This window comes from Ceratotherium simum, chromosome 1 (genome assembly GCF_057802395.1).
Source record: "Ceratotherium simum simum isolate JZ-2026a chromosome 1, ASM5780239v1, whole genome shotgun sequence".
NCBI lineage: Eukaryota > Metazoa > Chordata > Mammalia > Perissodactyla > Rhinocerotidae > Ceratotherium > Ceratotherium simum.
This window is the reverse complement of record NC_141900.1, coordinates 88624627-88648790: the sequence shown is the minus strand read 5'-3', so window position 1 is coordinate 88648790 and position 24164 is coordinate 88624627. Positions and strand designations below refer to the sequence as shown.

The following is a 24164-nucleotide window of genomic DNA, read 5'->3' as shown; positions in this document are numbered from 1 at the left end:
GGGGTTGGGGGGAGCAAGAGTTTGTCTGGAAGATGCAAGTAGGCTGCAGTTGGCATGAACCAAGATAAGTTTTATACCCAACAGCACACACAACTTGTATTTTCCCACATTGCTTTTTATTCACTTCTACAATACACTTTTGGTTTCTCACAGGACTTTTATGGGAAGAAGGAAAATGAAAATAATTTGAGTTGCCCACGCCTTTGGATTCCTTGGGCCTTTCTAGGGTTCTCTTATCAGTGTTTGCATTGACCCATTTGCATTCTGATGGTTGCTGGGCACATTAGGATGCCACATAAATAGCCCTTGTCCTTTCTCCCCATAAGATCTGAAAGTAGTCTTTGCTGCTCTGTGCCTGCAGGTGACATTGACAGGTACTTCAGTGATGCTCTGGGGTGGCTCCTAGTTCTGTTTGGATGGGGGTGGCAAGTCATCTTCTGGCCACTTGCTGGGCTGGGATCCCTTCCCATATTGTCCCTGTCAGTCCCTGATTCCCAGAGTGTGAGCTGCTTTCTTTCTACCTGCTTCAGCTTTGATGTGTTCATTTAGAAACTGGGCATGCCTCCTAAGACTGCTGAATCATTGCTCTGTATTTGTAGAACTCTCATCTCCTCCAGCTTTTATGTCTGTTTTCTCCATGCCCTTTTTAACTTTTGGTTCTTTATGACTTAGCATGGTCTGTGCTTCTTTGTGGGCCTGATCTATGATTGCATCTGCAGCCCCTTAGTTATTCTCCTTTACTCCTCTTAGTTTTTTGTTCATTTTCTCTCCTAGTTGAGTCACTCTTCTTTCATCCATACCATGTCTGACAACCAAGATAGTAGTCTGGGAAACTCTCAGCCAACTCCAGTTGATTAGTGATGCCTGCCTAGAGCACTGGGTCGAGGAGGATTGTGTAGCCCCATTCAGACTCAGTGAGTAAAGGGTGTTGATGGCTGAGTAATGTCTGCCGTGGGCATGGGAATAAGGGATGGTGACACGCTTGCTTCTATCTGCCATCCTGTAGAGTGTCTTGGAACCACGTAATTGCTAGCCCTTCACTGGTCTAGAATGCACTACGATATTCAGTGCGATAAAGTAGAGGGGGTCAGGTTGGATCAAGAGAAATGGAAATACTCAGACCTGTCTCTTGGTACAAGACAAATGGAGAAAATGATGCTTAGAATTGCACAGTATCAGATTGGGAGATGGATCTACAAAGGGGGACATGAGAAATATACTTTTTCTGTCAAAAATTCAATCCTAAAAATTGGTAAGTATAGGAAAGTTGAGGAATAAAGAGCATACATTTAGCTAAACTTCCGTGTGTCTGTCAGGAACCTGAGCAATGTGGACAAGTTTAGAGTCCAGAGGCAATCTCACCAGTCACCCATCCACCCACCAAGCCTCTATGGAGCTTCTGTTATGGACTTGCTAGGCTCTGGTCGTACAGCATCAAAAGACATACTCCCTGCCCTTGAGGAGTTCACAGTCTGCAAATTTTACATTTATTTTTATAGTTATTTATATGCTTGTCTTATTTCTTGATGCAAGTTTTTCATAGGAAAACCTGTATCTAATTATTTTCTTATCCTTGCTCCTGCCCTGTGATGGTTAATTTTATGTGTCAACTTGACTAGACTAAGGAATGCCCAGAGAGCTGGTAAAACATTATTTCCTGGGTGTGTCTGTGAAGGTGTTTTGGGAAGAGATTAACATTTGAATCAGTAGACTGAGTAAAGATATCTGCCCTCATCAGTGTGGGTGGGCATCATCCAATCCATTGGGCTCCCTACTGGAACCAAAAGGTGAAGGAAGGGCGAATTCTCTCTCTCTCCTTGAGCTGGAATGTCCATCTTCTGCCCTTGAACGTTGCAGCTCCTGGTTCTTGGGCCTTTGGACTCCAGGACTTACACCACTGCCTCTAACTGCTGTTACCCCACTGGCTTTCCTGGTTCTCCAGCTTGCCGACAGCAGATTGTGGGACTTTGCAGCTTCCATAACTGTGTGAGCCAATTTCTGTGATAAATCTCCTCTTATCTTTTTTTTTAAATTTTTATTTATTTATTTATTTATTGTGTGAGGAAGATCAGCTCTGAGCTAACATCCATGCCAATCCTCCTCTTCTTGCTGGGGAAGACCGGCTCTGAGCTAACATCTATTGCCAATCCTCCTCCTTTCCCCCCCCCCCCCCCAAAGCCCCAGCAGATAGTTGTATGTCACAGTTGCACATCCTTCTAGTTGCTGTATGTGGGACGCTGCCTCAGCGTGGCCGGAGAAGCGGTGTGTCGGTGCGTGCCCGGGATCCGAACCCGGGCCGCCAGTAGTGGAGCGCGCGCACTTAACCGCTAAGCCACGGGGCCGGCCCCTAAATCTCCTCTTATATATAATTCTGTATATATAGCCTATTGGTTCTGTTTCTCTGGAGAAACCTGACTAATACACCCCTAACCAGCAGCACTTTGTACACTGCCTCGTACGTAGGAGTTTCTCTGTAACTATTGCTGAGTGAATTGTGTGCTGTAGGCTGCAAGTGCCCTGCGCGTTTATACAAAGGGATGGTCAATAGAGCCTTGGCATGGCTTTGTAGGGAAGGTGATAAAAGTGGTTGTGTAATAATGAAAGAGGAGTTGATAAAAAAAAAAAATCTGGACCATGTATTGTCCAGTGACTTGGCTGACTCTTTTCACTTTCTGACCCTTATTGTGCTCTGCTATAAAATGGGGTGATAATTTTGGCAGGGTTTGTTTATTTTACTATTCCTATGCTATGCAGTATTCTAGGTATAGCTTTGGGAATTTAATGTAGTCCTAGCATTGTTTTGAGAATTAAATTAAATGATATAATGAATATGAAAGAACTTTATAAACTGAAGTACTATTCAACTATTAATTTTTATTAATCTTTGTTATTTGAAGTGGCTCTCTCCAAATTCCTGAGTTCAGGGATCTGTCCCTTTGTTCTGTCTTCCCTTTTGTTGAAGTGTCCACAGAAGCTTAAAGGAGCCAGCCTGGCCTGGATCCGGCACTCAGGACAAGGGCTTATGCTTCTGACCCACTTCTTGGGGCATCTTAGCCATGTATTGAAAAGGTTGATCCCTCCATTGGAGGAGAGTCTAAAGTTTTAACTTTTCAGCCATATCCTAGAAACCAAAGTCCTTAAATGTTAACGGATGCTTTTAAGACCTGAAACCTAGTTAAATCACGAGTTAAGAATGGAATACAGGTTATCTTGACTCATATCTTAAAGGTGGCATACTAAACAACATCTCAGTGAAATATCGGAACAAATATTAAAATTAAGATATTTTAAAACTTACATCTTCTGTATATCTGTATAAGATTTATATCATGATTTTTCTAAGGTGGAGATTTTATATAGTAGTCATTTGTTTAGGATAAAGGACTTAAAATTTAGTGTTAGACTATAGCAAATTTGAACTCTCTGATGGAAGGACATTTGTACTTGTGTTAAACTGGACATAGGGAAAACTCCCAGTTATGTTTTCCCATGTGATGGCAGCATAATTCTCTTTAACACCAGATTTTCAATCATAGACTGACACTAGTGGTTAAAGAAAACAATTCCTGTGGTCACTATAGTTAATAATACTGTATTGTATATTTGAAAGTTGCTAAGAGTAGATCTTACAAGTTCTTCATCACAAGAAAAAAAGTTTGTAACTATGTATGATGATGGATGTTAACTAGACTTATTGTGGTGATCATTTCACAATATATACAAATATTGGATCTTTGTGTTGTACTCCTGAAACTTTTATAATGTTATATGTCAATTATACCTCAGTAAAAAAAGGAAATAATTCCCATACCTCATGATAAATCCCAATCTTCCTCCTCTTTCATTAGTTATGCTTTCCTCTTTGATTTTATTTTACAATAGAGTGTTTGATATCTTACATGTATCAGTGCCCTATCTTCAAATTACATGGTTTCGGTGGTTATTTTTCTTTGGAGATTTTCCCTGGCATGGCTAGTGGTATGCATTGTGTTAATTCTTGCACACCTCCCCTGTGTTTTGAAGCATGGTTTGTTTTTTCAGTTTTGTAGCTCACTTCCTCTCACTAGAATTTATACACTTACTTTAGATGGTAATGAGAAAGTGCTGGTGGAAACAGAACTGCCATTCAGCACGTGTAGCCCCTGTTATCTCACGCCTGGATCCTTTCAATAGCCCCCTTAATGGTTTCCCCACTGGCATTCTCCCTTCTTTCTAATCCATCCTATACACCAAGATTAATCTTCCTAAAATACCGTTTTCATTGCACTCAAAAACCTTTGAAGGCCCCCGCATGGCCTACAGGTTGAAGTCCAGACCTCTTAGACAGTTAAGTCTTCCTGCAGCACAGTTCCCACTTACTTTCTGGCCCTCTTACTGTAATTCCCTCTTCAACTGATATACTCGCTGAGGCCTCCCGCCTTCCCTCTTCTGTCCCTCTGTTTATTGTCCCCTTTCTTGCGGTGGCCTTAGACTCTGTCTCTGTCCATCTAAATCCTACTCATCCAGCTTTCAAGTTCCAGTCCAGCTGATCAGATCCTTTATTTCCCTTGCAGCATTCACTATCCTTATCATATATTATCTTTTATTATAGTTGGTTATTTATACAACCTGTGCACTGCCCTCCATCCCAATTTGTAATTTCTTGAAAAACATAGCATTTGTCGACAGGAATGGATTGTTGCTAGTTTTATAGCTCTAAACTGTGGTTTATGGTCATTGAGTGAGATGCAGTTGGCTAGTTATTTATTGTATTCTACCATGTCTAACAGAGTGTCGGAGAATCTTCATAAAATAGGTTTCATTGAGTGCTTGTTGAATAAATGAATAGGTACATTAAGTTTATTTTGTTCTTCAGATGGGTAAATTATTTTGGCATTTAAATTCAATGTTAGCATGTGTATAAGGTCTGGTTTATTCTGGGCAGGGAGAGACACATTCGGAATGCTCCAGAGTCATTAATGGACTGTCATGAGTTGTGTAGTCTGCTTAACGATGGCTATATGCTTAGTTAGAGCTGAGTAAATTGGTGGCCAGGTCATTCTACCAACCAAATTGGAAAAGTTCTCCAAAGCGTCCCAGGTACTATTTGGAGAATAGATCAATTAACAGTTTTATGTTGCATTTCATCTCTTGAGGTTGCAGCTTACCTCAGGTGACAGAAGGCTCTGATAGGACAAAAGATAGCTTGTTGCAAAGACCAGCTAAGCAGTCTTTTTACACATATTCAGCCCGTTGTCAGCTCTTCCTTGATCATGTCATCGTTACTGCTTGGGTTCATGTGACACCAGACAAAAAGAATAAAGGAAAAAGATAGGGGGACTTGGGAGGGAATTCCTTCAGCACTTAAACCAGGCTTGTCACACTGCAGGGGCACAGTGTCTGGTTTTAATAATCTCATATGTCATTTGTAGTTTATTAGTAGTAAAATATAAACCTATTTCTTAGAATTTTTTTTTTATTTTTGAGAAGATTATGAAATGTCACTTATGTTCTTTCAGGAAAGTGGTGGAGGGGGTATTAACTTGCTAAATGTCATTATACTGCTTGTTTTCAGTTTCAGATTAATAGGAGGTGGTAGCCATTTTTCAAAGCAAACAGGCTGTCTTTTTAGTTCAGTTAGAAAAAAAGCACTAATTCTTTACTGTAGCCTGGAATATTCTGTGCTAGGTGACAAATGGCAAGGATCACAAAACATTCAACATTTAAAAAAATAGCATAGCTGGCTAATATTGTAAATTTTTAAAGGACCAAACCAGAGCTTTCAGCAAAATATTTCTTTTACCACACTAATTGAGTTACACATCTTGATATTTATGCTTAACATATCTGTTACTTTCATTGAATGTATTTTCATGCGGCTCTTTGATTTGTGGTCTGTAATATCTTTGTCCACTTCTACAGTGCTCATCTCAGATAGTAAACGCCCTGGAAAGGCATGGCATCTTAGAAGCTTGGTAGATCATCACCCATGCAAATGCAGGCTTTTTAGTGTGCGTGTGTGTTTTGGGGGGTGGGGGTAGGTGACATTATATTTGGAATAATAAGAATTTTAGTTTTGCATTCTCTTTTCTTAGTCATAGGCAGGTTTTTAAGAATATCTGAGGTGTTGTTTAGTATGCCAACTTTATAATGTGAGTCAAGATAACCTGTGTTCTATTCTTAACTCATGACTAACTAGCTTTGTGATCTTATGAAAGTAGAGCTGTCCTAGGATTAGATCTTTAACACCTGACGACCTTGGTTTCTAAGGTACATTCCTGCCTCAAATGTATATGATTCTTTCTCCTTTCATCTGAGTATTTTTGATAGCTGATAAATATGGCATCAAATGTCATTCATGGTTTGTCATTAAGATCATCCTTTTATTTGCAGTAAACTTACACTTGGTGTAAGAGGCTTGAGGGTGGGGGTCAGTTTCCTCTGGGCTGGAATCTGATCACTTAGCTCCTCAGTCTGAGCAGTTGCTAGGAGCTTTCTAGCATCTGATCAAATGATGGATGAATGAAAATCATACTCACAGGAGGATGATTTTTAAGCCAGAAAGATAATATATAACTAAAATGATAGCCATAACCATAAAGCACACAGGATATCATGTCAAATAGTTAATAATACTCTGAATTCCCAGCAGGCAAAACCAAATCAAAATCACAAGGTTGCTTTTTATTGTTGGGTCCAAACATAGAGAAGGATCTGCCTGGTGAGCTCTCTTGGGAAGAGTCAGAGATTCTGTATTCACTAGACAGCTCTTCCAGCTGGGGATTTTAGGAAAGTCTCCTGTCTGCAACTGTTTCCTTAACTGTACAAAAATAAAAATAGAAAAGGTGGATGTAAAACTGTACTACTTGGGCCGGCCCGGTGGCGCAATTGGTTGAGTGCGCGTGCTCTGCTGTGGCGGCCCGGGGTTCGCTGGTTCAGATCCTGGGTGCGCACCAACGCACTGCTTGTTAAGCCGTGCTGTGGCGGTGTCCCATATAAAGTGGAGGAAGATGGGCATGGATGTTAGCCCACAGCCAGTCTTCCTCAGCAAAAAAAAAAAAAAAAAAAAAAAAGGAGGATTGGCATTGGATGTTAGCTCAGGGCTGGTCCTCCTCACAATAAATAAATAAAATAAAACTGTACTGCTTACTTCGCGTTGCTGTGTAGCAAGGCTTTCTAATGTGATCATGTAGTCTTAGGTCTTAAGGCACTCCCCAGTGTGCCAAGGGATTCTGGAATCTAAGATTTCAGAGTTCTCTGCTTCATTATGGTCCTTCCACACCAGTGTACAAATAGGGCACATGGCTAAGTCTAAGCTAGCCAGGCCCAAGGAATGAGTCAGAAGGACGTCGTTTCGGCATGGCTTCTCTGGTGGGCAGATAATGGCGTCTTCAACCAACCTGATCCAGTAACCCAAGTGGCTTATTTACATCCTATCTTGTGTGCTCTCTTGCTTTCCGTCTGGATAATTCATGGTTTGGATGCATTCTCTTCTTTTCATTCCTCCTTTTTAAGACTTCTTTCGCTTCTTGCTTTGTCTGGGCTTGGGTTTATCACTAGTTATTCCCACGATCTCGTTTCAACTTCTCTTCTTTGGTCAGGTAAGCTGGAGGCTTTGTACAGAGGCTAAAGATTTTAAAAAATCCCCTCACTATCAGGTTTGGGGAAAAACAGGATGCCATGAAGGACCTGGTACTCCTTCATACTTTCATCACCCGTGGCCATTGCTGAGGATTTTTTAAAAAATAATTTTTATCTTTCTAATACTTTTTTTCTAAATTCAATTTTTCTTGGAATGCGTTTGTCACAGCTTATTTAAAGATATAGTTTTAAAATCAGCATGTGAGTTTTATTTGTCAATTATACCTCGATAAAGCTGGGAAAAAAAATAAAATCAGTATGTGAGGCAAAGATTTCTGTTGTTCTGGTTTATTCTTAAGAGTCCAGCACTGCTAGTTTTTCTTCCATTATTGGGTCAGTAGATTTCTTTAGTTGAGCACTAGATGAAATGTTGGCTTTCATTTAAGGATGTGTGAATGAAAACTATATATCTTGAACCACTAGAATTCCATTCACTGGGAAGAGATGCCCTCTCTATGAGGGCATGGGGGAAATGAGATGGGCTGAGAGCAGAGCTGTCCCAGGCTCCCTCGTGGAGTAGGTGGAATCCTGCACACCACGTAAATTTTTCTCTCTCCCCCTTCAACCTGAAGAGTTGAATCTGCATGAGCTAAATGCGCATATGATGTAATTCCACTGCACTGTCCTCTTCAAAGCACTGTGAGTGAGATGAGAACGTCGTTATCTTGTGACCTTAGTCAATTTTAGGCAGAAAATAAGAGTTTGTGTGATTTGGTTAGTAGCAGTGAGTTGAACTTGTTGTAGAAAGGGCCCATTTCACCCTCAGTCTTACGTATTTGGATCTGCAGGGTGGTGTTAGGTTCAGAAAGCAGCCCTGTGAATATTGCTAAGCGACAGAGTAAACCAAGGCCCTGTCACTTCTCCAGCAGTTGCAAACCCACCATTGGTGCCAAGTCGGGCAGAGAGGGAGCATCGCTGCTGCCATGCAGTGTCTGCCCCTGGCAACCAGGTGTCACATATACGTGGTTATTTCTGAATGTTTTTAATGTGTGCTTGTAGCATCCTAGCAATTTGGCAGCAAAACATACACATTTATTGAATTTCCTCTGGCCTAGCTATAGAGTAGATTCAAAATGAATAGTAGAAGAAATGTTGTGGTAAATGTAATGCATAAAAGGTGAATGTTAGAGGGATCTTAGGTTTCATTTAGTCCATCCCCTTAAATTTACAAAGAAGAAAACAGACCCCAAAAGGTTAAGTAACGTGCGCAAGATCATGAATTAGTAGCCAAACTGGAATTAAAGCTTTAATTGTCAGATATCTGTTTTGCTGCTTTTTCGACTGCACAGCACTTCTGGATCAAGTTGTATTCCATAGGTCCAAGTGGATTTACTCAGCCCGGCCCACGTAAGTGAAGCAATTCTACATGGGATTGATATATACAAACAGATATGATCTCATTCTTGGTTTGCTGGTTTACTTTCTGTTTGAACTGGAAGTTGAAGTTGAAGACCTGCTCAAAGTTTGTTGTTATGGTCATTTGTTTTGTGTTAATTAGCAAATCAGATTATGTGGCACCTATGGGAGTGCGCCCTTCAGCTCTCTCCTTAGGAGAGACCCTGCTGCAAAGGATGCGGTTAGCAGGAAGCTGCAGCTTTGGGATCCACCGCAGTGTTTGCTCCCAGGCCATGCTCTCTCCAGGCTGACAGTACAAGGCAGGGGTACTAGAACTGGGCCATTGTACTTAACACAGGATTCCTCTTACGGGCAACCTTTGCTCTGGGGCTCCCCATCAGCTTGGCCGTGGTTTTCTCAGAGCTGCACTCTTGTCTCCTTCCTTGTCTCTTGTCACAGGTGTCAGAGCTACAGCACAGTTGGGGGCTCTCTGCCTTCTCCTGCTCCTTTTCTCCTTTATCCTTCCCCCTAATATATCTCTTGTACTTCTGATTGTATCTCAGTATCTGTATCCCAGAGGGTCTGAACTGACATGGTACATAGGTGATTTTGAAGACAGTTTTAGAATGTTCTGTGTTAACTGTTGCAGGAAATCTTTAAAAATCTCTTTATGTTAAGGAGTGTTGAAAATAACTATAAATGTTTGGTTAGTCATTTTTGCTTTGTCTTCCCTTAAAGTTAAGTCAACAGGAAAAGAAATAAGGTCAGAGAGTGATGGGAAGTGCACTACTGTCAAGAGGCAGGGATCCCAGAACCAACCCTCTCCCTGACCTTAAAGAATTCCCTTAGTCAGCAAGGAACTTGGAGCCTCACTTCTTATAAAATGAGCTGGATGATCTTTGGATGTTTTCTCCAGCTCTGAATGTGAAATAGATTGCAAGAAAAGAGATTGACTCTGGCCAATTGGTCCCAATAGTGTGAACATTAAGTCTAAATTTAAATTGAACAAATACAAGTTAATACAAAGAAAAGGAATTTGGAAGTTGTGCAGTAATTGTCTCCATGTTGTTGTCCAATTTATTTGTCAGATCAGTGACACCAAATACCTTGGCACAGACAGTGCAGTTTAGCATCTCTCTGTTAGAGTGCATCTGAGATTGTTAATCTCCATGGTAAAACAAGATTATATATAAGTGCCTGGAAATGGAAGTATCATTCCCCACAATATGGAATAAGAAGATAGAAACATTTTAGTATAATTGCTCCTTAAGTTACATAATTCCAAATGCGTAGTGCTCCTTTCCACTCTGTACTGTATTGGCTGTGGTCTAGAATTGAGACCACTCTGCTTTTACATGTAATGGTAACGTTCAATGGCTTATAACACTAATCTATTCTGCAACTGAATTTGATAATAAAAGCTTCTTCCTGCTCTAAGTCCACATAATCACATATGTGGCCCTTGTTACTGCTTTTTCTCTTTCAATTACAGTCATGTGCCACTAATGACATTTCTGTCAGTGACGGACCACGTCTACAATGGTGGGCCCATAAGATTAGCACCGTAGAGCCGAGGTGTGTAGTAGGCTAAACCATCTAGGTTTGTGTAAGTATACTCTGTGACGTTCACACAGTGACAAAATCACCTAACGACACATTTCTCAGAATGTAGCTCTGTCGTTAAACAACGTGTGACTGTATAATTCTTATCCTTAAAGTTTCTAAGCTTACTAATGATTCTTTGACATAGAGTCCTTACTTATTTTACAGAACATGGTCTTCTGGAACTTTGTCTTTTATTCAGTTGCTGAATTTGATTCAACATGGTCTTTCCTTTTGGACCTGACGCCTGTTTGCGTTCACTTCTCTCTTCCGTAAACATGTGGTAGCTGAAACCTGTGTCATTAGAGAAGACAAAGCTGCTCATTGGAGAACTCCGAAACCCTAACAGTTCATTTCACTTTCGATTCAGCGTTTATTTAATGTTTCTCATTACTGGGTATTGTGATGGGCCTTCTTTTTTTAAAATGGATGTTGGGAGAGGAGCACAGAATATGTAACACTGAGCTGATGAGGTGATATGTTTCAGCACTTTTCATGTTGAAATTTCATGTTGAAATATCTCATTACTGTGTAACATGAAACTTGTAAATTATAGTGGAATCACAATATGCCTGTTCTCAGCAATGATATATAAAATATTTAACAACGGGTCTGACATTGTCACTGCCCAAGCAGAACAAATGTTAAACAATCAGTACCTGTTCATGTCAACTGAATATCAGTTCTGCCTGAACTGAACGTCAGTTACATGGATTCAAAATCTTATATGTTCTATGGACATTGATGCTGTTTTTACAGGGAGCCATAGAAAAGATAGAACTTATGTACCTGTTTTATGCTTCTCCTACTTAGTTCAAAAAACAGTGAATTACAGTTTCCAATTTCCTCTCTCACTGGGATATGATTCATTACTTTACACGTGTGTGAGCCACTCTCGTTGCTTTTATACCTTATACCTTTGCAGTGCAATGCTGCTACCAGCTTATAATGCGAGCAAGTCTCAAGCCTGGTTCTCCAACGCACACAGACATTTATTGAACAAAAATTAATTAGCAAGCCAGTACAAAATGATTCGTATAACCTGTTCTGTAAAACTTAAAGAAGTCACAGTTCTCTGTTCTTTTAAGTGCTTTCTTTGCAGGAAAGGTTCACCTGAGGCAGACGGTGCTGCTTATAGTTGGCCTCAGACGACCAACAATCCTCTTAAACCAATGGTTCAAAACTGGGGGCAGTTTTGCCTCCCAGGGGACATTTGGCCATCTCTGGAAGCATTTTTGGTTGTCACAACTCAGAGTAGAAGGTGGTGCTACTGGCGTCAAAGAGGCCAAGTGTGCTACGTTCTACGCTGCACAGAACAGCTCTCCACAGCAAAGAATTATGTGGCCCAAATGTCAGTAGTGCTGAAGGTAGACTCTTTGTGTTAAACCAGTGTCTGGATATAGGACTGTTTAGGGATCAAGCCTGAGGCACTACCTCTAAAGTTAAAGCCGCAAGCCTCATTGTCATTACCTCTCATTTGCTCATAACCTGTTCACGCAGCAGATATCAGAGTATCTTTATAATGTTAGCTAACCCTAATATCTTTCTGGTAGTTTTCATTTTACTAGTAAGAACCTATATCTAACACTTACCATGGTAGGTAATAAACCATTGTCACTAATAAAAATCTCATTCCAACAGTCACAGTGCTAACAGAACATCATTGTTGATCAAGACATGGATGAGTGAAGCGCTTGTAGAACCGCCTCTACTTTTTGAGCTTCCAATAAGAATACTTGCTGATTGCTCCTGGCTTATGCATTCTTGAGTAACATGCTGGCAGCACCCAGTTCAGAGCTTAACTTAAGTAGGACACATAATATCACACTGTATATGCTGTAGTATTTTGAAGTAAATCGCTGTTGCTGTGACAGATTTGCTTCCCAGAAGCTGTGTCTACTTACTTCCTACCAACTCTTCCCCTCGATGCACTTTGTTTCATTTTACCTACCATGTCCTGAGTGTTTCCTTTGTGGAAGGTGCAGACCTAGGTCAAGCCAAAGATACAGACAGAAGGGAGTAAATCTCTCTTCCTGTCTCAGTGAGTTTACAGTTGAGGAGAGAGACAGTGGGTATGTTCACATCTATAATACGAGGCAAAGTCAAAAACAGGTGCCATAAGAGACATGTTGAAAAGTTTTATTAGATGCCAAAGTGGGAGAGGCAGCAGGGGTATGACTTGGCAAAAGCTACATGAAAGAAGTAATGTTTGACAGGGGTTTTGGAGCATGGATGGGGGCTGGGGTGACTCAGTGCATGGTCACAGGTGGTTCAGCAAAGCTAGAATGGGCATCTGGGTCTCCTGACCGCCATCAAGTCGGTTTCCTAGTATGTCATAGTGATAAGAAAAAAAGATTTTTTTCCACCTCTCTAAAGCAATAGAAGAAAGTTTGTAAAATTGTTTCTGATTTCATTTAGCACTTAATTTTTCTTCTTTTGTCGAATACCATGTTCTGTGCAAATGTTATGAGACAACTTCTGGAAGAATTTAAAGCAAAACGTCACTAGGTTGCTTTCTGTTCTAAATTTATGTACCTAACAACCTCCTCTCTTCATTCATTGTTGGCTTTACTTTTTAATTTCAAAAGCCATTTATCTGCCTCTGCTTGCTTTTTTCAAGAAAATATGCAGATATGTCCTCAAATGGCAAAGGACATATTCAATAGGCTGTTTCCAGTGTGTTGTCAGTATGAAAAAGCTAAAGTATAGACCAGGGTTCTTGAAGCTCTTCTTGGGAAGACAAAACAGACAAAAACAAATGGACTTGATCAAATCCTGGGGGTGTGGGTGTGAGTTCCAGACTTAGGATTAAGAAGTCTACTGGAAGAGTGGTCTTTGTCTTTCACCTCTTGGTCTGTATTCAACTTACTGTGTTAGTGGACATAAGTATAGTTTAACGTTTCAAGCTGGGCTTGCTTATTGCTTATGCCTCTAAAGCAGTGGTTGAAAAGTATGCTCAAGTTGATAATAGGTTGGGTATCATTTAAGTTCACCTGGACGAGTTACCCTTTTGAAGGTCACCCTCTGGTGTGGTTTAGAAAACAGTGCTTTGAGTATGATTCTTTGTTTATTAATGCCACTTGATAAAGGCTCAGTGAACACTATGTAATTTCTCATTTATAACAAAAGTCTAGTATTCAGCTAATTGAATACATGGCTACTTTAATTAGTTTGTTACAGCTAATTGATATTCACAGTGATCATGTTCTACAGCTTCTAAATGTAATATTACCTTATAAGTTTATGGTTCAGCCCCCTTGGATATTTCAGTTCTCTCTCTCTGGTTTACATCAGCATATAATTTCATTAGGTTCCTATATATTGTGCTTCATGTGTAATTCTGACAAGGAATAAAGCTCTTTTCCCTGCTCTTATTTGTCTATGTGCGTTGTTAGACAGATAGATAACAGATAGATAGATAGATAGATAGATAGATAGATAGATAGATAGGAATTGATTTTGCCTACCACAGATTATCCGTATCATTGTGAATGACTAAATCTTTCCCAGTCCATTATATGTGTGTTTCAGATTTGTTATAGGATTTAGAGTGATAGGAAATCCCTACATTTCCTATTTAGATTGATTTACAGTTGTTGGCGTTTCTCAATCCTAGTAATCTCTGGCTTTATAATATCATCCCATGGAAAACAGAGCAGATACCTGCTTTGTTTTCTACCTTGAGCTATTAAAATTGGCATTTCAAGGAACTTTGTCATTTAAAATGTGCATGCTTTCTCAGAGCACAGAATCTTTCCTTAACATGCCCTGTACTTGATGTATGATTAACAGTACTACCTCTGAGCTAAATGATTGTGATGTCACTGTGTTCCCAATGCCATGCACACTGTGCCATACCTCAGTCCTCAGGAGCAACCAGGCCTAAGAGGGCTGAGCTGTTATGCCAAAAAGTTTTTCTTATGAAGATTTACCTGGGAACCTACGTGGGAAGGTAAAGTTCCTACCAGCACAATATGTCGTATCCATAACCCAGTTTCTTCTTCTGTTGACTTTATTATATCCTTTATTGTAAGTACCTTCAAGTCCTTTCTGAAAAGAGGCAAGCCTTTAAGGAAATAAACACATGTATACTTCATTTTGAATCTAGCTACCAACACTGAGTGAAAACATCAAAACATTTACGTGTTGGGTTTCTTAAAAGAAAACTTGATTTCCTTATTTTCTTTGTGTCTCTTGTGTGTGAGACGCTCTGGTTTTCCATAATGATCCACTTAAGCACTTTCTATCATGTTTCCAAGCCCAATCACGTTATCCCAGATCTCACAGGATCTGAAAACTAATCAGTGCACATTTCTTATAGTGGGAGGAATAGTAAACCGGAGATGGGGGAGAGCTTTTTATATTCCTTTTTTCCTAAGAAATGATTCTACTGTAACGATAAATAATGTTGTAATCCTCTTTGTTTTTATTTGCTCATTTACAGTGATTCTCTATTAGGGAGTTATATATACATAGATGTTGTATTTCCTTGCATTTGGTTTACTGCTTTTTCTTAAGTTGAATGTGACTCTCCATCCTCGGCAGCTATTAGCTTAGTCAGTGTATTCCAGGCTTATTTAAGTTTCAGGATTCATATTGTGTGACTTTCCCTCCCAGCATCACATTAACTGTTTCAAAGCATGTGCCATTAAGGCGCTGTGGCCATGTTTCTTGCTTTGTTGTTCTCCCCAGTGGATCTCAAGCTGTTGATTCTGTTGGCCATCTAGGGAAAGGGTTGTGGTGTGATTAGCCTGTAGTGTGGTGTTTCCCCATCTTTGGAGGTAGTGCCACTTCCGTGTGCATATCTGGGCTTTTGGCATGTTGCTTTAAAAATTTTCAAGCATTACATCTCAGAAAAGTGAATGAGGATATTTCTGTATATTCTTTATTTAGGTTGTAATTAGCTCCTCAAAATTAAATTTGATGGTTGGTGTATTGAATTATTGTAGTATTGAATTATCTTACCGTTTTCTAAATAGTTGTAATAGAATATCCATTGCATTTTCTTTGCATTTTAAAAAATCTCACTGTGCAACTATGCGTGAACAAAAGGAACATAATTTAGTGCAAGTGTTTAAGAACAAAGGTTCTTAATGTCATACATTGAATGGGAGAGAGAATCAAGTGGTAATACATTAAGGATTTAGTAGTTAAAATAATTTCCATGCTATAAAGAACTTTTCAAGTTGTTAAAACAAAATTTTTTGGTTGTTAATTGCTTAATAGTTCACTCTTTTATCTTCTGTGCCATATTAAGTTTCCATCATATAGGGATAAATGTGTGTGATATTAATGTTTAAAAATATTTTTATATTTTATATTATTTTACAGAAGTAATAACTGTTCATTGTAAAAAATTTGGAAAACAGAGAACAGTCCAAATAAGGAAAATATCCCACCATGCACATCATATCAACTGTTAACATCTTAGCATACTGTGTACTCTTTCCATGTCTACAGAACCAGACATTCAGCCTTTGCCCTCACCCCCGCCTTCCTTACCAAAATTAGGAACTTACTGTACATGTTATTTTGTGACATGTTTTTTTTCCCCATTTAATATCATGAGTTTTTAAAAAATTATTCTATTAAAACATTTTTTAATGGCTCTTAATGTTTGATCATTATGGCTGGATTAAAATCTTTATAATCAATGTTCTATTCTTGGACCATATCTTATTTACACAAACCTCTGTTGTTCCCATTTTTCTGTTACTTTAAATAATGCTGGCTTCATTTTCTTAGATATAAATCCTTATGTGCTTTTCATAATATTTCCTGGGATTAAATGCCTGGAAGTAAAATCGGCCAAATGATAAGTGGATTAACTAGTAAAGTTATATACACACACATAATCCATATATTTACGTGTAGTTATTTTCATAAATTTTAGGATAATTAATTTGTATTCACTTTAAAACATTTAGTTGAATTTATTCTTTGTGATATATAGTTCTATGAGTTTTGACAAATACATGGAATTGTGCAACCCAACGCCATAATCAAGAAGCAGAATAGTTCCCGCACCTGAAAAAATTCCCTCCTTTGTCCCTTGACTGCAAAATATATTTATTTTTAATTTGGAAAATACAAAGAAACAAAAATAATTAGAAAACACCCATAAGCCTACCACACTGCTGTAACCTCTGTTGACATTTTGTTGAATATCCTCCTGGCCTTTTTCTTTTCTTTCCCACAAAAAAGAGATCACAGTGTCCTTCCTGGTTATAGTCTGTTTCTTTTTTAACTTAGTATATTTTTATGTAATCATTAGATTGGTTTTTGGTTTTGTTTCTTTGCAGTTCTAAACAACCACATCAGAGACATCTTTGCATATTTGCTATAATTACTTAAGAAAAGTCCTAGAAGTAGAGTGTTTAGATCTCAGTGCGTATATACATTTTTAAAACTTATTACGTCTTGTCAAATTGACTTAAAAATGGTTATACCAATTTTCATTCTGACCAGGAGTATATAGAAGAGCCTGTTTTCCTGTATCCTTGCCAATATTATTATCATTTTATATTTTTGTCAATTTGATAGGTAAATAATGGAACTTCATTATTTCAATTTTCATGTTTGATTTCTTATGGGATTGGATTTTTTTTCATGTGTTTATTATTTGTATCTTTTTGTGTGAATTGTCAGTTCATGTCATTTGTGTATTTTTCTTTTGGCTTTTTTTGGGAGGGAGGGGTGAGGTGAAGGGCTTATTTTCTAAGTGCTCTATATGTTAATAACACTCACAGTTACACCTTGGAATTTCTTTTTGTTATTTGCTTATTCATTTGATTTAATGTATTTTTACTTTTGTGAAGGGTCTCATAACTGCATATGCTTTATATTTTGGGATTTTGTGTTGAATTTAGAAATTCTTTTCTCTTTAAATCATATAGTCATGCACATTTTCTTCGCACGTAGCTATGTTAAAAATTCTTTCTCCACTTACTTTTTCCTTTATGTACCTGACAGACTAGTGAGGTTTTTACTGTGTTGTACCAAGGAGCCATAGATTATGTACTTGCATATGAAGGTATTTTTATCTAATCTTAGTATTGTACTTGTTTTTATTTATCCATATGCTTTCAAGTAGCATGAACTTTTCATTGAAATCTTCTGTTCAAACTGTAACAGCATGGTGACATTTAAATCTGACACAAGTTAAGCAAGTCCTCTTATGTTGCCTTCTTTGGTTTGCATTTTAGATAAATATTATCCATCAGATTGCTCTGTCACATTAGAAAAAAACAGTCCTTATATTGTTAAATAACTGTTTGTTTGCTTTTAACATGCTGCAGGACATTGAAGTCAAGGTAAGTATAGCAAAACAGCGACCTACAAATGTGCAGATGGTTCACCCAAGCTAAGCAGATAGTGAACAGTCACCCTTATACAGGATGAGTCAGGTGATGCTTGATGACCTTGTGAAAAACATGGTGCATGGCACAAGGATGGGAATGCCAAAATATATGCTTGCTTTATTTCTTAAAATTCCTAGTCAAGCGTGTATTCAGAATTCACTGAACAAAAAATATGTTACAAACTTTTTTAGCTTGCCGTGATATCAGGAGGTCTGTTCCCTCAGAGATAAGTGTCACTTAAACATAAGAATCAAGGTAGAAATGAAGCATTTTTGCCTTGAGAAATACATTTCTTTTTTTTTTACTAATCTTGAAAAATATTCATAAGTAACTATCTTTGTCATTATCTTTGTCAAGAATCAAAAATACTTTATTACTTGTTTTTTAATTTTGTAAAGAAAGATCTTGTAAATTAGAAGTGGGATACCTAAGAGTTTTTAAATTACTTTTATTTTTATTAATTATTTTTAATTACTCAAATAAACAATTACAGTTGTTTTTGCCCCTTCCTCCAAAGACGACTTTATAAAAAAAGTAGACCAATACGTGTATTTATATGCAGGTTTCAGTGGGTAATTTAAGGGATCTCAAATATAAGGTTTATGTACAAAAAGTTGTATAAGCTTTTTTGTTGTTGTTCTTTAAGAAAAAAGGTCAGTAACCATGTATCTTATGCCCAGAATAAAATCAAAGTTTTGTTATGCAAAATATTAATCCTTGAAATTACTCTTTGAAAGAGAAGTTAAATAAAACTGTCTGTGCTGTATTCTGGCATTTCCAAATACATTTGGACAAAGTAGGACACAGCTGTTACAGTAAAAAAAAAAAAAAAAAACAATGTAGACTCATTCCTTACATTTAAATACAGCAATCATCATCTTATTAATGTTTTTCTATGGCAGAGACCTAATAGATTGCAAAAATCTTCAGCCTTGTTTACTTATTTCTAATGCAGTTTATACTTGACTTTTGCTTTGCTGTTGCTGCTTTTTCTTGATATTGTATATTCTTCATTTCTTTTTTTAGGCTAAGCAGCTGGAAGAGAAAGATCGAGTGATAAAGAAGCAGGATGCATTCTACAAGGAGCAGCTGGCTAGACTGGAAGAGAGGGTATGACTGTTTCCTGTCACTGACTCTCTTCTATTACCACATCTGCAGCTTTCCCATATATTTATTCAAAAATCAATAAATTAGAACTGTAACTGCTTTTCCTACATAAAAAGTGGCCAGGAAGTGAAGAAGCCAAGCAGGGAGATCATTCTCAAAGGGAATGTCATTCCTACTTTCGTAGTTTGGGGTATGGTTGTGTCATTGGTTCCTACATGCATTTTACCACTCAGAAACTCCCCCAAATATTTTTCCTTACATATTTAGAAACTGCATTGCCTCCAGGTCAAACTGTAGGGTGCTACTCTTAACTCTCGCAAACATTGACTAAACTTGAGTACATTCTTAGAAATGTATTTAAAGGCTATATTGTCTTTGTGAAAACTCAGTTTCACTGCATTTGTGGCTAAGAAACGAATGTCTTTTTCAAGAGTGGTGGTCAGAAACTGAATAGTAGGACTTAGGGAGAAGAGTTAGGAGGAGGAGTAGAGGCAGTACCTACCTCTAGTCAACATGGACCTGGAATTTGACAGAAGTGCAAAGGAGGGAATTAAGGCTGAAATTAAGAATGGGAGTTTGAGCACCTGATCAGTGCCCCTGTTCAATAAAGTAGATTTGTCTAGAATAATTTCATACATAGACCTTCAGGTTACAAAGCTAACTCTCTCTTCTCTGATTGAGACCCCCAAAGTTTGATTTGTTCAGAATTGGATATTTAATAAAGAAGTAGATAAAATAAATACATGATTAAGCCCCATTCAGTACAATTATTTATGTTAAACATGTTCATCCGTCTCTGTATGTCACTGGACTGAGGGCTTCTAAAATGTAGAGACTGTTTTCTTATTCATGCAGCAGATATCTAAGCACCTAATATATGTCAGACTCTGGTCTAGTGCCAGAGACATACTAGTGAAAAAACTGAACTAAACTTCTGCTCTCATGGAGCTTAAAATCAATTAAAACCCAGCATATATATACTGTATGGCAGGTTGTGATAATATGGTGAACAATGAAGCAGAGAAAAGGGGGTCCAAGGGCCCAGGAGGGTAGGCTTGGAGTTGGGTGGAGAGGGAGGGCTTGTCAAATAGGACAGCATTTGGGAAGAGTTCTGCAGTAATGGGGAAACAAGCCAGCAGCAGAGCCCTGAAACAGGAGTGTGCTTGGCATGTTTGGAAAGGCCAGAGGGTTTGTGAGCAGGAGAGCGTTCTGGCTGCTGTCTTGAGCAAGAGCCAAAGCAAGAGAGACTTAGTAAGAGGTAATGGCAATAATTCAGAAAAGGCGTAGTAAGGGCTTGAGCCATGGTTGCTAGCTCTGGAGGGGGTGAAATGTGGTTGGGTATTTCAAAGGCAGAGCTAACCAGGTTAGCTAATAGTTTTGAACATGAGTCAAAGAAAGAACTCAAAGATACCCTAGGTCTATGGCTTTTACAAGTGGAAGGATGGATTTTCCATAGGGGAAGACTATTAAAATATGGATCTGGATGTGCATAGTAGAGGCAATCGGGAATTTGATTTTGGATATGTTAAGTTTGGGGTATTTCTTAAGACTTCTAAGTAAAGATGTTAAATAAGCCTAAAGTGGAATGACTTAGAGCAGAAGTCAGCAAATTTTTCTGTAAAGGGCTAGATAGTAAACAATTTAGACTTTGCAGGCCATGTATGGTTTGTGTTGCAACTACTCAATTCTGCCATTTTAACGTGAAAGCAGCCATAGCCAATATGTCAATGAGCAAGTGTGACTATGTTCCAGTTTATGAACACTGAAGTTTGAATTTCATATAATTTTCATGTCTTGAAATACTCTTCTTTTGATCCCCCCCCACCCCCCAACCACTTAAAAACCTAAAACCATTCTTAGGGCTGTGTAAAAACAGGTGGCGGGCTGGATTTGACCCATGAGTTGTAGTCTGCAGAACCCTACTTTAGAGCATGGGCTGTGACATCGGTTGGCTTGGATTCAAGTCCCTGAGCTGGCACTTACCTCTCAGTATCTTGGAGCGTCTTACTTAAACTTTGTTTCCTCAGCTATAAAATGAGAATGTAATAGTACTTACCTTGCTAATTTGTTGAATGAGCTAGTTCTCATGAAGCTCCTTATAATAGTGTCCAGCACAGAGCAGCCACTCAAATAAACAGTAGCTCTCATTTTACTTCTGTCCTTCCAGAGCACTGTACCTGACGGAGTTAGTAAACGTTAGCTGAATAAAATGAATGAGTGAAAGTTTTGGAGGCGATTTCCCCTAGCACCCAGCGATTGTTTTCTTTGCCATCAGATGTTACTATGCCAGGTGAATTCGCCATTGATCACTGTTGGGTATAATGAAAAGCACTGAAAAATATTTACCCATTTGTCATAGATCCACCAATTTGCTGGAGACAATGCAGTGTTGGGGGTGAGGGGCTGAGAGGATTTATTCTTGGCAGATTAAACTAGTCTGTTCACCAGCTGACTATTGTTTTTGGCCTCAGGTTAAAAGAAGTGGTGGAAGATCAGATGGATATAGTATGATGATATCAGATCATTGTGATTACTGTCTTTGTATATAGGGAAAATATGTATTTTTTTCCTTTTTTGATGATAAGACTGGAAAGTAGTGTTATTTTGGAATTTTAACTGAAAGCTGAGAAGCACCAATGGGCTTAGAAGAATCCTGAGGTGGAATAATGACACTACTATTAGTTAGTACTTCATAACTCCATTTAATAATGTGTATAGAAAGAATGCTGGACTAGGAGTCAGACAGCATGGCTTTGTCATCAAGTTATATGACAATTCACCTAATCTCTTGTGGTCTCTGGTTCTTCATCTATAAAGTAGAAATAATACTGTGTTCCTTGCTCACCTTTTTGAGTTATTGGGGGGACCAGATAAGATGGTACATTCAAAAGCCCCTTGAAAATTGGAAAGAACTTAACAAATATAAGCTGTTGCCATTAAAGAATATTTATTTACTTTTCATTCTGTATAAGATACTAATAATCATAAAATTACTTTAGTATTATTCAACTTCCTGGTGTCTTCTGCCTATTTCTGTACAATCCTGTTTTTGTATATTACTGCCATTCCTAAAGTACCTAAATTGAATTTTGTCCAATTGGGTTTCATCTAGGAATATTTGAGAGGCATTTAGGTCTCCAATGATGAAGCATTTTCTAGACTTAATGCAAAAAATTGTAAAAGGGGTTTTTCTTGTGATGACAGTGAAAAGTCCAGTGTCTCTAACCATTTCTATTAGGAATTCTACACATGTTGTGTTAGAAGATGTGCAAGTGCTGAATCCAATAGTGCATAATGTAAGCAAAAATAATGATTATAGTATTATGATAACTTGCAGAATCATTTCACTTACTATGAAATCCAGGTTGCCTGTGATTTAAAAGTGGAGATAAGTACATATCTTTCTCTATTATAACCAAGTGAAGTGATGAAACCATAAACTAGATACCAGGTGGTATGTCACTACTAGAGAGGGGACATCGAGTCTTTTACAGAATCATTCCAAGGATGATTTCTAAGATCACCTTACCATCTGCCAATCAACAAGATTGACAAACAGTTATTATATACATTATCATTTTTTAGTGACTCATCATCTTATGACTTGAACTATTCATTGTTATTGCCTTGAGGCCAATTTCTTTTGAGACTGTAAACCCAAGTCTCCTGAGCATGTGAAACACGTTCAGTTCTGTAACGCAGCTTGGTTTGCTTCTTGGATCTGTTTCAATAAACTGTTTATCAATTAGATGTTCTCTGTGTGAATAGAAGTTTCTCTTCCCAGGTATTTATATTGGCTAGGTCACCAGGAGTCTGAGATAATTTTCTTCTTTCACTAACTCGTGGGGACTAATGTGTTATTCAACGGGACACCAATTTCACCCGTCTTAGAACCAGTATTCCAAAGCAGCAGCTCTACTGAGAAGGAAGGTCAAAGCCATTTGAAAATTTTTTCAAGTCCTTATTTCATTGTCAATGTTGCCAGCTTTATCAAACAACATTGACATAGATGTGAAATAAACCTTTATATTTTAAGAACATTAGAAGGGTCACATTTAGGTGTGTGGCTTAACTGAATGAGACTTGAGTATTGATTGCTAGTTGTTGATATTAGAGACTTGGAGACTATTAATTCCTGATGGGTGATTTGATGAGAGGAAGCCCCGGGCAGCTTCAAAGAGAAGGTTCTTAAATGTTTTTAAGAAGCCTTACCCAAGTCCCTCAGGGAATTCTCCATGGTGCTTTATACACCTCTCTTTATGATGTCACATTTATGATAATTTAGTTTGTTATCTGTGTTTATCTTGTAAACTCCTCGAGGGCAAAGGTTATTTTCTTATTTCTGTATTTTCCACAACTCAGATAGTAAGAGTTCAGTGAATGTATCCTAGATTTACTAAGCTTAGACCATAAAGTTATTTCTAAGCAACTAGTGTACAGTTTTTAAATATCCACAAAACACATAGTATCTTCTTCACTAGTCTTTTAATAATTTAAATCTATGAGAAAATCAATTTTGTTTGAATATCTTGATGTTACTTATAGCATCATCATCATCATAGTAGCTCACAATAACATCTATTGAGTATTTACGTTGTGCTGGGCACTTGGCATGGATTATGTCTTTTTATTCTCACAAATGGCCCTATGAGGCTGTCAACCTTGTTGTTTAGATCGAGGTCCTAGCAGTTCAAGTAACTTGCCCAAGAATGTGCAGCCGAAATGTGATCTGGATTTGAGCCAGCTCCAACACCTGAGCTTTAAGCCATTATCCAGTACTATCTTTAATGTTCATCAGTTCTACGCTTAAGTAGTTAAATCCTGCTGATTGTTTTGTTAGTTCCTTGAGTGATAAGTTAGCTCTTTCTGGCTTCTAGTACAACTTTTAAGGTCCAGACGTTAAAATTTGATTAATGCTACTTCATAACCCTGAAGTGTTAAGCATTCAAACTGCATAACTTTCTCTCCAGGATTTGGCACTTCCTGGGAAAATTTGACCAAAAGGGAATAAATAAGTTCTTATTACCTAGCAACTATAGCAGGATACCCCTAAGAGTTATTTTAATATCTAGTTGTGCTTCTTTTACTTTGAAGTAAGAAATTCATCGTCAATCAAGCAGTTGAGAAATGTTTTTGAGG

At 38.2% G+C, this 24164-nt stretch overlaps 1 protein-coding gene across 1 annotated transcript in view; it reads left to right on the top strand.

Annotated features, from left to right (window-relative positions):
* CHCHD3 (coiled-coil-helix-coiled-coil-helix domain containing 3) overlaps positions 1-24164 on the top strand; it is a 268879-nt gene that overhangs the window by 154215 nt on the left and 90500 nt on the right. The window contains exon 5 of the mRNA XM_004430752.3: positions 18945-19028. Within this exon, the coding sequence (XP_004430809.1) occupies positions 18945-19028 (84 nt within the window). The remainder of the gene's footprint in view (positions 1-18944; positions 19029-24164) is intronic.